Source organism: Mastigoproctus giganteus, chromosome 1, assembly GCF_048544385.1.
Source record: "Mastigoproctus giganteus isolate SK-2022 chromosome 1, ASM4854438v1, whole genome shotgun sequence".
NCBI classification, from domain to species: Eukaryota; Metazoa; Arthropoda; class Arachnida; order Uropygi; family Thelyphonidae; genus Mastigoproctus; species Mastigoproctus giganteus.
In genome coordinates this window covers 109,562,819-109,577,377 of record NC_143575.1, presented here as the reverse complement: position 1 = coordinate 109,577,377, position 14,559 = coordinate 109,562,819, and the positions used below count along the sequence as shown (strand labels likewise).

The following is a 14,559-nucleotide window of genomic DNA, read 5'->3' as shown; positions in this document are numbered from 1 at the left end:
TAAGTTTACAACAGGCAATTTTAGTACTTGCTAAAATAAAAAAAGAAGTTAATTTGGCTTATGAGTCCATACACTTAGACATCTTATATATGTGATTATCATTCAGGTAATTAAAAACGAACTTCGCAGTTCAAATAATAAACTGTTTATTTCAATAACATTTTTATAAGTAGAGAAATAGATTCTTAACCAGCTACAACACATTATAATCAGTGTAAGGCAATATATATATTAACATCTGCAAATTTTCATATATTTCAACGCAAAATATACTTAAAGTTCAAGAGTGGAATGATTAAAGACTTTTAATAGACAGCAAAACAGCTGCATAAGTAAACAGTGATGCTAACAAGCAATTATAATTATGTTTACATTGAGGTATATTTGTCAGCTCTGCTAGAAAGACTAGACACTAAGAATCAATACAAAACTTCAACAGTAGAAATTTAGGTACAAAGAGCAGTACATAAACATTCCAGATATAAATAAGTTCTGTTCCAGACAGAAAATTATTCTATAAAATTAACTATTATACATGCTAAGAGTCATCCATGTGACATCACGTACAAAGGAATAGCCAAAATTTAACCAAGCACACTGTAGGAAGCCAACAGTCTCTGGGCTGTAATGGGCCAGCAGCAATAACAATATTAGGCAAAAGAGAGAACGAGAAGAGGAAACCACCAAGAGTACAGGACCTTTGATCACCATGTCATAGAAATGGATTTCCTATATTATTTCGTGGCACACTTGATGGCACTCCTGATGCTCCACTTCCATTCTGGTAGAAAGAAGTAAAAATAATCAGAACTTTTAAACACTATATTTTTGTAACTTTCAAAATGTATAACTGCACAATTTCAACTGGATAATGCATGAACTGAAGGTATAACAAATATTGTGTGTTATTTTCTATTTTAGAAGGGTTATTTAGCTACAGATAAAATTAAGTAGAAAAAAATTGTTCATTATCTTATTCATGACATACCTTGATAACTGTCCACATAATTACACACATTAGATCTTATTTAAGAAATTAATATAAAGTTGCTTATAAAATATTCAATATAAGTTTACATAGTTTGATCAAAATGTTTGATAAATAATTTTATCATTTTTGAAGGCAGAACAGCAGCTAAAAGATTGTGCAAATGACATCTGATCATCTACCTACCATATTTCAGCTTGTTATTAGGTGACATCTAGTGGAAAATGCTTTGAGTGAACAGTAATTTTTTTCATTTGTAATGTGTACTCAAAATGACAAAATCTGAACAATGCACAAACATTAAACTTGGTTCTAAACACAAAGTCAGACAGGAAAACACATGAAATGTACATTGCAGTTTCTAGAGATGATGCTATGATAAAAAGGTTTAAGTGGTTTGAAAGGATTTGTGAACGAAATTTTTTGCTTGAAGATGAAGAAAAACGCAAAGCCCATCAGCATCCCAAAATTAATAAAACATAGATGAAGTCTGCACCATCATTCAATCAGATTGACAACTGACTACATAAGAAATTGTTGACAAAGTGTCTCCATTTTATTCAGTTCACCATTTTGATCTCATTTAGTCCATTTTTATTTTCATGATACTGTTTCACTGGTTTTAGACAAGTGAACACCATGTTTTTTCCATGCTTTCTCATTCATGATGAAATCCAGCATCACATCCTCATTTAAACTGAGTTGCTTTGATTTTGATAACTTGGCATGTGACTTTTGACTACTTCTAAAATTAAAATAGATTTACAATTCGAGTCAGTTCAAGAAATCCAATCAAGCATGAAATCCAATCAACCTAAAAGCATTCACAAGAGATTTCCAAATATGTTTTTATCAGTGGTTGTCATGATAGAACAAGTGTGTGACTGTAGGAGATTATGTCGAAGAATATTAACAATGTAAATATCACTGAATAAAATAATTTTTTTGCAATATTCATTGAACTTTTGATCAACAACCTTAGTGGTAGAAATGCCTATGAATAAGTCAGAGTCATTTCTGAATTCTACCTAATTTGATAATGTCCTTTCAAAATGGAAGTGGGAGATTTAAAAACTGTTAGTATAACAAATTTGCACATCATCCTTCAACATCGGTAAATGGATATGAGATATACTGGACGGAAGAACCATATTCAGATTTTCAAATGTTGGCATAATGTTTAAAAGAAACAAACAAACACACTGCTTTATTCAAATCACCAGAAAGGAATGCAAATGAACAGACTTTCTGCACAAAAGAAGATAATATGCACAGATTAATTAATGTGCTTGGCCAGTTTAGAATCCCTTTCACCAGAAGTTTGCAATTAAGAAGTTTTTTCTTGAGGAGTTCACTGTCTTCTTTCAAAACTTTTTTAAACATATGAGGTGCAAGTCAAAAGTTTCCAGACTGGAGTAATAAAATTAATTTAGACTTATGTTAGTTACATGTTGGCACTGTCCCTTCTGAAGTAGTTCCCTCTAGGGTTCATACATTGATCCCATTGCTTCTTGCACTGTTTGAAGCATCTCTGGAACTCCTGTTCTGTGATGCTGCACAACACTTTCTGTAATTCACCCTCTGAATTTCCACATTTCTTTGAATCTTCATCCTTTAAATTGGATTTTCATTTTGAGGAACAGGAAGAAGTCATGGGGGCCAGATCGGGAAGGGAGTGGGACTGTTGCCATTTTATTATTGGCTAAAAACTGCCGAACTGACAAAGCCATATGGACTGGCACATTTTCCCAACAGAAAAGCCAATCCTGAGTGCACCATATGTCCAGGTGTTTTCTCCTGACATCTACCCTCAAAACACCTTAAGACCACAACATAAAACTGGCGATTTAAAGTTCGGCCTGACAGAAGGAACTTCTGATGAATAATTCCCTGATCGTTGAAGAAAACAATTAGCATGCTTTGACATTTGTTCTGACATGCCTTGTTTTTTTTTGGATGTAAAGATAGACTTTCCCATTGGGAGGAATGCAGCTTTGTTTCCACAAACTCAGCTTTCATCCCATATGATTTAGTGTGTTTAAATTTTCAGTTAAAATGAGTTAGGATGTACCAGATAATAGATCTAGAATGTCACAATGTCATGCACTTCATCAACATTTTCATCAATCCAACTTGATGGATTACCCGAGCACTCAAAATCCTCAAGTGAATATTGGCCATGTAGGAAATGCCAATGTCATCAAAAAGCACATGTTCTACCCATAGCCTCATCATCAAACACTTGTTTAAGCATTTTTCAAATCTCCAAATGCTGTTTTCCCAAGTTTATGAAAAAATTTGATGCAAATTCACTTTTTTTTTTTTTTAAATTCTGCCATCTCTCTCTCTCTCTCTCTCTCTGCTACAAAAACACGCTTAAACAACAATTACACAAAAGACATCCTATTGGCACAAACTCAAAACGACATTAACTTGCAATGAATTAGTTCAGTGGTATCTACCAGCACTCTTTTATACTACATGTGGCCAGCCCAGAAACATTTAGCTGCCATCTCTTATGTCAGAACCATTCACTACTGATTACTTGTTGTACTTTTCAAGTATATAACTTTGTGAAGCACTTGTAAGGCTCTTCTGACCACTTCTAACCTCTCCTTTAAATAGGCTTGCCAGATATTGCTACTATTCTATTAGTGCAGTTAAAACATTTACCCAAAGACAACCATCCAAGCTTCAAAATCTTTTTTAAGATGAAATCTTAAAAAAAAGCATGAAACAATTGCCATGAATTAATTGAAACTGCTTAAATTCATCTTCCCTTTGAAACTTATTTTTAGGTATTAGTAAATGTCCTTCAATTATTCATCACTTTCACAGGAAAGCTTGCAGCCCCCTTTTCAGCACACAAATTAATGAATGCAAGCAGCTTTCAGATCTACCTTAACAGGGGCTCTGTCAACAATGTGTCGATGATGACCAGACTGTATTTTAAGGGAATCCTCTATTCATTCAGAAGATAAATGGCCTTGTAGAGTCGCCTTCCAAAGCTGGCACAGAGAGATTAGAAAAGATCATCACAATGGGATATAGTTTGAAATCACTTGAATTACTGCTATCTATAGCAATTGTAAATGGCAAATTTTTCAAACCCATCACTATCTCTTCTTTTGTTCCCTGTGCAATGTCACTAACAATACCTAATGTTTTTGTTCTACAACTATATTTTTTGCTATTTTACTACTGTGAAACATTTCTGAACATGCCTACACAGGAGATGACACTTTCCAACGCTCTATGATAAATGATATGGACATTCAGCATCATTCACTGTGAAGTGATTTTCTTTTTCTTCTTTTTTTGTGAAAACACAAAAGGTATTAGAACTATAGTACTTATTACGACGATGAGCTGAAGGCTCAAAAGATACTTACTGAAATTAGACTAGAATTTCTTAAGATTGTAATTTTCACAAAATACATATGAAGAAAGATCATTCCAGAAAACTGAAGTAGAGGAATAAATGAGGAAATGTTGGTTCTGTGAGTTATAGAGCTGGACAGTGAATGGGTGCTGACTGCTTGCAGAATGTGCTCAGAATTGTTTGGAAGAGAGTGGAAGAATTATAGATACCAATTCAGAAGAACAGTACCCAAATTAATTTCACTTTCACTATTTTATTTTTTATTTTTATTTATTTCATTATTTTAATTATATCTGATGAAACTCATCGAAAGTGATTCAGGAGAATAAGCTTCAGTGAAATTAAAACTGAAAAGAGACATTAATTAAAGAAACACATGAACCCCCCATGAAAAGTGCACACTTCATCACCAGATATAATGGACATAATATACCAAGCTTAGCAATCAACTGGGGAAGAGTTTAATCAAATATAAGTAAAAGGCAAACTATTAGTTAAAAAATAGATTTACTTAATAATTTACATTATTTGAATTCATTCTGAGTAATTCCTTTTCAAAGAGTTGATGTCATTAATTATTAGGCTTACTTAATTTACATTATTTGAATTCATTCTGAGTAATTCCTTTTCAAAGAGTTGATGCCATTAATTAAGGCCTCCCTGTTAAATCAATGTTATTCTATTAATCATGAATTTTTATTTAAAAAAAATAAATAAAGCTTTCACTTACAACAAAAGGATTGGCACCACAAAAATTAGTAGGCTGTGGCTGACACCAAGGATTGAAATGCTCTACACCATGATTAACCTTTGTGTTCTGCAGTGGATCTAATACTTGACCATTCTGTATTCCAGTTGGCCATGAAGGAATTGTTCCGCCAGTTATTCCCCATGGTGAAGAGTTTAAACCATTCTGCAAGCCAAGTGAACTAACATCACCATTTGGTAACCCTGTGGACGTAGTGAATGGCGAAGCTGTTAATGGCTTTGCAAACTGTGGAAAATGTGCTAAAGATGTTGGTGGCTGTGTGGCAGGCTGGAAAGGATTGGCAGAAGAAATTACACTTGTCTGGCTCCAAGTAGAAGTAGTATTAAATGGATTAGAGGATTCTGTAAAATTGCACACTTTTAAATTAGGCTTTCATAACAGAAAATCTCAAAATTAATTTTGTAACTCACTTAGTAGTTACTTATTTTTATTACTAGAACAAAATTTTGATATCTATAACTTTTCTCATACATGGAAAGTTACAAATAACAAAATAATGGGTTATAATACAGTAACACCTGCAGTAATAAATAACACTATTAAAGAACAGTTACCTACACTTTCTAAAGGTTCTAAACTGTGCCCATCTTGCTATTCCAAAACATAGTAGAAGTATCAACATAAAATAAATGAAACATTTCAAAAAAGTCTTTCAATGTATTGGTCTTAAATTTGACAAAAAAAAAAAAACAGGACAGCACGTCTAGAATTAGCATTATAAATTCAATTTCCACATCTAAAATTACATCCCTAGTTTCAGAAATAACCTTGTTGAAATATGTTAGCCTTTATGGCTAAAGGAGGTGGCCACCAGTATCTATTAAAGACTAACACTAATGCTACAATAAGATGCATCCATTCAATAAAGTAATGTTTAAAATGATTCAGTTCAGAATAAAAAGTTTCTGAAGCATCAAATCAAAATATTTTCATCGTTTAAAACTTATTCTGTAGTCCACCTCTTTATTTTTCCTTAATATTCATGGTTTGTTTCCCAACTGCCACTTCAGAATGAAAAAGCCAATTGTTTACCTCATGTCTATTGAACAAACCATTTGAAGAAATCACCTTTATTTCAACTGTATAATATTTGTAAATCTTAAAACAGAAATATTCATTGTACTTGCATTATTAATATAAGAATTCTCCTTGTTCAGATGACTGTGTTCCAAAACTTGAATTAGCAACAAAACTCACTTAATTTCCAAATTAAAGAAGAATGATCAGATGAAATTTTCATAAATAAAACTATAACACCAGTCTACATTTTAAAAAATGTTCTGAAATTTTATTGCTGATAAGAAATCTGAACTACATTTTCAATGGAAATTTAAAAAGTTATTTAAAACTTGCTCTACCACATCATAATATTTTTACAAATAAAAAAAAAAATTAAAAAATTTGTGGAAGTGCTTCTGGTTTGTTTTATATTTTTAGATATTTTACAAACAGGTTATTTTTATTAAAAAAATACATAAAAAATAAATATCAAGGGCTATGTTCTCCTGTCAAGCATAGATAAACTGGATTTCTTACACATTAGACTGAATTAAAATTTGAATCTTTTTAACCTCCTCAAGGCAGCTAGTTTTCTTTGCTTCTTTTTAGCATCTAGCAATAGCCGGCCATCACACTGACGTTCCATCCTTCTTGGTATCTTTTTCTATTTCTTTTATATACTGATGGAATCTATCCCTTGCTCTTCACTTGAAACTATATAAACTTTCTAGGAAACAATTGAGATCAGAGTGGAAGAAGTATACCTTAATGCTCACACTGCACCTAGTTTTCTGAACTTCTCCAGCATGTCACTCACAACCACTTCATAATCTGGTATTCACTGTTTCCCAAAAAATATGTAATACATTTTTAAAGCCAGTCCAAGCATCTCTTTCAATTTGGTTCATGGATTCTTCTAATATAGTCTAGCAACAGTTTTCAGATTTGAAGTCCGACAAAAATTCCTGCTTTGAATTTTTCATATGCAAGTGATAGGATTTTAATGCAAACATAGTTGAAACAATTTCCTTCTTTATTCGACTTGAACAAACTTTTGTTAAAACTAGCTTTACATGCAGAGGAGGAAATAGTACTGCATTTCGATCTAATAGTGGTTTGTCTTTAATGTTCTTTGAATTAGTATCAGAGACTGTCTTGGTGGCCACACTTACCTTTCCCAATGTTTACAGTGTTCTCCTCAATATTTTGGTCGTCCCGGAGTATAAACAGAAAATTTATTGCCAGGCCGCCGTAGCCTAATGGTCAGGCATGCGGGTGCATAAGTACACGTGCCTTGAGTGACCGGGGTTCAAGCCCGTGACCACTGAATACGGTGCTGTTTCTTGTATTCTATCTATCTTGTGAACTCCTCTGACCGTTTGGTCGTCCCGGAGTATAAACAGAAAATTTATTTATTTTTTTTATATTCACAGTTTCCTGAAGTTCCTCCCCTCTGGGGCAGGATGGGCTTCTTACTCCAGAAGTTCACCCTACTTTCACTCCTTTTCTACCTAATGGCCACATTCACTACCATCACAACTGTCTATCCCCTACTCACACTAACTCCCCGTCTTCCTTTCTTCATTTTTATTTTTTCAGGGCCAGCTGAGGCGACCCCAGGGTTTGCCCCGCCAGTCTATTTCTTCCTACTGACCTGGCCCACCTCTCCGTGGCAAAGGGCAGTAACTAGGGGTTGGGAGTTTCCACAGGCCCCTAGGCTAAGAGGCCAGATGAACAACAAACCAACAAAAACACACTATCTGGCCTTTACAGAATACTGTATACATCTCAACGTACCAAATGCATAGCTGAGGGTACCCCCCAGTGGGCTAGTCCTCTACACTATACACTATATTCCACTCACACAGAAAGAAAGTGTAACCAAGCTATTGGCCAAGTAGCAGACTACAGAATAACTTTTAAAATCTCAACACACTAGCCAACCGTGATCCTTGTACTGAATTTTTCCAAAAGCTTAACATTTTCAGAGTTTCAAGTGTGCTCAATGGACTACAAGAATGGACATACTCATTTCAATTATGAAGGAGAACTCCTCTGAGGCTTTGTTTCAGCAAGTCAATAAATAGCCACCACTCTGTTAGCTGGTAGGAAATCCTAAAAAATTTCACAACTGCAGGAATGTTGCTGCAATATATCACTGAGCCTTCTTTGGAAAAATGATGAACCAATTCTTCTTTATGATGTCCATACCACAAAAAGACTGTTCTGGGGTCAGCAGATTCTTGAATTTCAGTCTTGACCCTAAAAGCTCTATAAACTCTTTGGGTAGATTTAAAGCTCTTATGAGACTGTAAAGTTCACTTATGAAACTGTCAAGTTCACTTTGTGTAAATGGCTGTGGTCTAGAGTTGTGAATTCCTTCATCACAATAGCTTATATAACCCTTTAGATCACAAATGTTAGATTTGGGATCTGATGGCTTATGTTCAAGGACAACTGGTTGAGGTGATACTGATAGTTCAAGGTCCATGGAGTATGGCCTCAGCTGAAGTAATATTGTTGGGATAAACACAATGCTCTGCTTATTCTTTGCATTATAACACACTACATTTGCAAAACAAAAGTAGCAATCATTAATATGATCCTGAGGTTCCCTCCATACCATGGGAATCACAAATATCATGGCTTTCTTTTCACCACATGTCCATAATTGCAATCCCTACAGGCAAGTGCATCACGCTTTATGGGTGGGCGGGGATTATTATCTTAGTCACCTAATTTAATTCCAAAATATGCAGCAAATACTTTTTTTCACAAATGATGTTATATTCTTCCTTTGTTTTGCCACAATGTAGTTACTACAAATGCAACAAAACATATTTGGATTGTTCACACAACCACAAATTGCCATTGTCAGAGACAGAGTATGAAAATCATGTTAGAAATGGATACTAGTAAACACAACTACACCAGAAAACAAATGAATGTGAAAGAAACATTTCACAGGTTTATAAAACAACCTGATTTGCAAGTCTTGACATCTGGAGATATCTATACTTGTCAATCACAAAGGAAGTAGAATGCATATCACATATACATGGCATATGTATCTAAGAATCTTGGACTAATCTTGGGTTGGATGCCAGGTTTCACTTGGTGAAGACGTAGACTTCTGTAGCTGCTGCAAGCCGATAAGTTTTCATTGAAATTTCATCGTATTTTTGATTAGTTAGCGTATTAATTTGTGTTTTACAAATAAATTAAATAGGCTTAATGGCGTTTGTTAGCTTATTTTTTAAATTTAGCTACTGATTTTGTAAGTTACAACTCACTACTACTACTATCGTAGCAGTGTTTTTGGCAGAAATATTGTAGCATAAGCAATAGTTCAAAAGAATAGCAAGTTTTAAATTGTAATAAAGTATTATGAAGAGTTTAATCAGATATTGGGGATATATCTGTTGTATTTTTTGATTAGTTAATGTATTAACTTTTGTTTTATAAATAGATTAAATAGGCTTAGTAGCATTCGTTAGCATTTTTTTTTTTAATTTAGCTAGTGACTTTGTAAGTTACAACTTGCTACTCTTACCACGATCGTATTGATGTTTTGGCTGGAATATCATAGTGTAATCAATAGCGCAGAAGAATAGTTTTAATTGTAATAAATAAGTATTCTGAAAGTTTTAATCGCTTTTTGGGCATATATCTTTTGTATTTGACTAGGATATAACTAATTTAGCATTGTGATCGTTACAGTATATAGTAACTTGATAATGTATATCTTGAATTTTATAGCTAAGGTATAACCTAAAACTATTATTACTGCATTAGCATAGTATAGTATAGTAAATTAATCAATTAAATTTATTAACCTTATTAATTTTCATTGTTAATTAAAATCATCATATTTAAACGGAAATCATGCCCCAGACTAGAGTAGCAAAGCAACGTGCACAAAGTAGCGGGAGTGCTTTGGCTCGGGAGAACCAAAGGGCATGATTCTCCAACGCATCACAACCTAAAGAAATGTGCAACTTGTGAAATGCTTGCAGACCTTTCTGGAATGGGACAGGATGTTGCCAAATGGGAATGTCTTTGTGTGTGCTTGAAGTAAGCAGTTAGGCACCAATCAGTGTTGTTATGGGCCTTTATGAGAGCTTGAAGGACAAGGTAGATGCCCTCGAAGGACTTAAACTGGGGGACCCATCAAGCTCTCTGCTGTCCACATCAATGCCAGAGCTTGCACTTGATCATCAGGCAACACAGCAGCAACTTTCAAGGCAAAATGCACTGGTCCCACAGGAGCTAGTTATTGTCGGTGACTATTGTCAGGGAGACAGGAAATATATTGTGCAAAAAGGATAGGTGGAATAGGACCAGAGTACGTCTGCCAGGGGCAAAATTTTATGATGTTGTAGAGCAGATATTGCCTTTTAAGGGCACAATGGGTGATACTGTTGTACATGTCGGCACTAATAACATTAAGAGTAGAAGATCTGCGGACTTACTTAACAATTACAGGTCAATGTTGAAAAAAAAAAAGTTGCGAGTGTGTCTCAATTCTGACCAGATATGATAGGAGGGAATATATGATGAGAACCTTGTCAATAAATTCAGCACTGGAGAGATTGTGTAAGGCTCATGGGGTAGAAGATTGTTTCTACAGGAATGGGATACACTTAAAAGGAAAGGGTGCAAGAATATTTGTTGATGCTATTGAGGCAGTGTTAGGTGGGTTGGAAAACTGCTAGCTTGGGGGAGATTCACAGACTTAATAGATTAACGGTAGCCACAGGCAGAGGTGAAAGTGATTCTTGCATTGCTACTATTGGAATGAGCAGCCACCTGCAAAGTGAGGTACTAGGGATTTCAAGGGCTGCTGGGAGTCATCATGGAACAAGTAAATACAGGTAGGATCCGTTTTACAACATGGTTAGGTTCCAGCAAAACAGGTTCGTAAAATTAAAAGTCGTAAAACAAGAACAAATTATAATGTAATTGAATGAGATAGGTTCCAAAATTCCCAAAATTTTTCCAAGTATGCACTAATATTTCTGTTCTTTATAAATAATTAAATATTTTACACATTTAATGCACATGTTTTATTTATACTTATATTAGTAAAATAATAAGAGGAGTTTACCTCAATATAGTACGTAGAACACTTCCATATGATACCCTCCAGAAATTAAAACGAAAAAAATTGACAACTTACCGGTACATTAGAGTAAAATATAAATAATTAAATAATCAATTTAACACAATTCAAATCAATTTAAAACAATTAAAAATCAAATTAACACAATTAAAAGAATCTAACAAAAATATTCAAAACGATTTTCCTTCCTGAAGCTGTCAACACTTTTCGACCATATGTCGTGATCACAGGAATGAAAATTACCGAATCGGGTTAAACCTGAAACTTAAATAGTGATTATTTGTCTTCGCACATGCGCGTAAAGGTCCACGCATCGAAGATCAAATATGGCCGCCGAACATTAACAGAATTCTCGTGTAAGTTAATTTCAACGGTTTCTGCAATTAAAAGTAGCGTATAATTACGTTGAACGTTAAGTATTTTGGCCTCGTTAAATAAAAAAGTATGTTTTTCGTTAATGGCATGAAAGGCTAATTCTGAAGCTGCTGAATGAGAAGCACGAACTGAGGCTTCATGCTGATTTACACGAATATTAAGAGAAAATTGCATCGAACCTTGGTAAGACAAGTTGCAATCACCGCAAGAAATGTTGTATACCAGATCATTAATTTGTGTTGCGAAAACGCGGAAAGAACCGAGCGATTGTTCAGTATAGTGTGGAACTTCCATATTGGCCTAGCTACAATTTTAAATTCGGTATCTTTAAAGAATCTGTTAAGCTGTTTGTGCTACTGTTCAACATATGGGACAGAAATAAAGTATTTTTTGATATTACTATTGTTGATTGGTGTAGTATTTTGTATCCTATCCTTAGCCTGTACCCTAATTCGGTTTATTGTGGTAATGGAATAACCCCTGTTTAAGAATCTGCTAGTTAATATTTGTATTTCTGAGTCCAAAACAGATTCCGTCATTGAATATTTATAGGCATTTAGAAATTGATTAAAGATAATCGATCTTTTGTAGGTGAATGGGTGATAGCTATTATAATGTAGAAGCATACCGGTGTTTGTATGTTTTCGATAGATGCTAAATTGTATTTTATTCGAGTCCTGGGTAAGCGTGAAATTTAGAAAGTTTAATGACTTTGTATCCGTATCCTCCCTTTCCAATGTAAATTTGCGTCTAGAATGAATATTATTAAACGAATGTAAAATGTCTTGGATAGTACTACTATCAGTAATAACTAGAACATCGTCTAAATACATCCCATACTATGGGATATGGGGTCGAAAAAGTATCAAATGTACATGCTCAATCGTTGAGAGATAGATCTCTGACATTAAGCCAGTCAGGCTCAAACCCATTGGTAATCCAAAAATTTGTTTGTACACCTTGTCTCGAAAGGTGATGTAGTTGGCCTCAACTAACAGTTTAATTAAGTGAAAAATTTCCTTAATAGGTAGCTTCGTATAATTAATCGGTGTCAAGTTTTTATTTAACATATCCCAAATAATATCTAATGTGTATTCAACGTTTGCATTCGTATATAACGAGGTAACATCTAGTGAGAATAAATTGTCATTGTCGCCGAGTCTACAGTCTTTAAGATTATTAAATAATGTATCGTAGTTCTTAATCCCAAATTGTATTACCTGTCTAAAGGGTTTTATAATGTTATATACATGTGTGGCTAAGGATGAAAATGCCGAGTTCCTGTAGGAAACAATAGGTCGAATAGGAAATCCAGTCTTGTGTAATTTTACCTGACCGAAAAGTGCAGGAATATAGTATGTTCTGGACTTCAATTCCTTTAACTGAACCATAGTAATGTAGCCGTTTTTTCGATACATGGTTAACGTTTTATTGTATTGATTGACCAAATTGGTAAACAGTGCCAAGTCTACTTCATGATAAGTGGAGGTATCTGACACAACTGAATCTAACTTATTAATATAATCATGTTTATCTAGTATTACCACCGTATCTTCTTTATCTGCCCTCTGTATAATAATGTCCTTATTTCCCCAAAGTTCTCATAAAGCTGAACTGTCATGTGTATTCAATTTAGGAAGTCGCGTTTCTTTTATGTTATTCACTACTTAGTTAACTTGTTGAATAAATACATCCTTTTGTGGAACATTACGAAGTCAAAATTCAATATCAATTACGCATTGTTTTTTAGGAGTTTACGAGGTGGTAAATTATAATTTAGTCCTTTGGATAAAAGTGAAATCTGGTCCTGCGATAGTGTACACAAAGAAAGATTTGTAACCTGTTGATATGTCGGTTCATTGAATACTGGGTGAGGGGGTGTTCGTGAACTAGCTGACATATTCTGTGGTAATACGTTGTGTGTCTGCGGGGGGGGGGGGGGGGTTGTCACCCAACTCATATGAACTTGGTTGCAAGCCCGCGACAATGTGTTAGAATTCGCATGAACGTCTCTTGACCTATCCGATAATGTTTGCAACTTATTAACGTGTCTGTTTTTTTATTTCTGAGGCCTGTACTTCCCGTCGCAAATCTATGGAAGTGTTCAATACGGACCAATCATTTGGATGTAGATAATTTTTTAATTTATCGCAAAGCTTCCTAACCTGGGAAAGGTATTTTTCTTTATTCAAATATCGAGATTTTAAGGCAAGCTTAACAATATTACGCGATGTCGCCAGTGTTAGTTGTTTTATTTCTGAAATTTTTTGATTTAAATTCACCCTGGCAAACCTCAGATTGATGTTGCTTTGAAGGCGATATTTGATGCAAGAAAGCAAGCTTATGCAGCATCAGCCAAAAAAAAAAAATAAATAAATAAATAAAAAAAAAATAATAAATAAATAAAAAAATAACCACTTCCACTTCACCCCTCTGTTCGTTCGAAATACCTGTCCAGCTGAGCCTTAAACTTATTTAGGCTATCAACTTCCACGACAAGGGATGGAAGTCTATTCCACCAACCAACCACCCGCTGGCTAAAGGCAAATTTCCTCACGTCTATCCTACATCTGTCTTTACTTAATTTGAATTTATGCCCTCTCAGGTGATTATTCTGAGCAAGAGGAAGAATCCCATCAGCATTGAGCATGCTCAAACCATTCAAAGCTTTATACACCTCTATCAGATCACCTCGCCGGTGCCTAGTCTCCAGACACTATAATTTGCAAAACTCCAGTATCTCTACATCCTTCTTGAAATGACGCCTCCAGACCTGTATACAGTACTCTAGGCGTGGTCTGACCATTGCCTTGTACAATGGAATAATCACCTCCTTACCCCTGCTAGAAAAATTCCTGTATATCATCGACAATACACCATGAGCTACGATTGCAGCCCATCTGCACTGCTCAGAAAACTTCATA

At 34.6% G+C, this 14,559-nt stretch overlaps 1 protein-coding gene across 2 annotated transcripts in view; it reads right to left on the bottom strand.

Annotated features, from left to right (window-relative positions):
• Nucleotides 1–274: 274 nt before the first annotated feature.
• The window catches only part of LOC150091096 (uncharacterized), a 95,438-nt gene continuing 81,153 nt past the window's right edge, over nucleotides 275–14,559 (bottom strand). Inside the window, exons 6-7 of one of the 2 annotated variants that reach the window (XM_090374249.1) lie at nucleotides 5,101–5,480; nucleotides 275–781 (exon numbers count right to left, since the gene is read on the bottom strand). In XM_090374249.1, the coding sequence (XP_090230375.1) occupies nucleotides 713–781; nucleotides 5,101–5,480 (449 nt within the window). In that variant the 3' untranslated portion in view covers nucleotides 275–712. The remainder of the gene's footprint in view (nucleotides 782–5,100; nucleotides 5,481–14,559) is intronic. The other variant, XM_090374240.1, reaches the window with a different exon arrangement.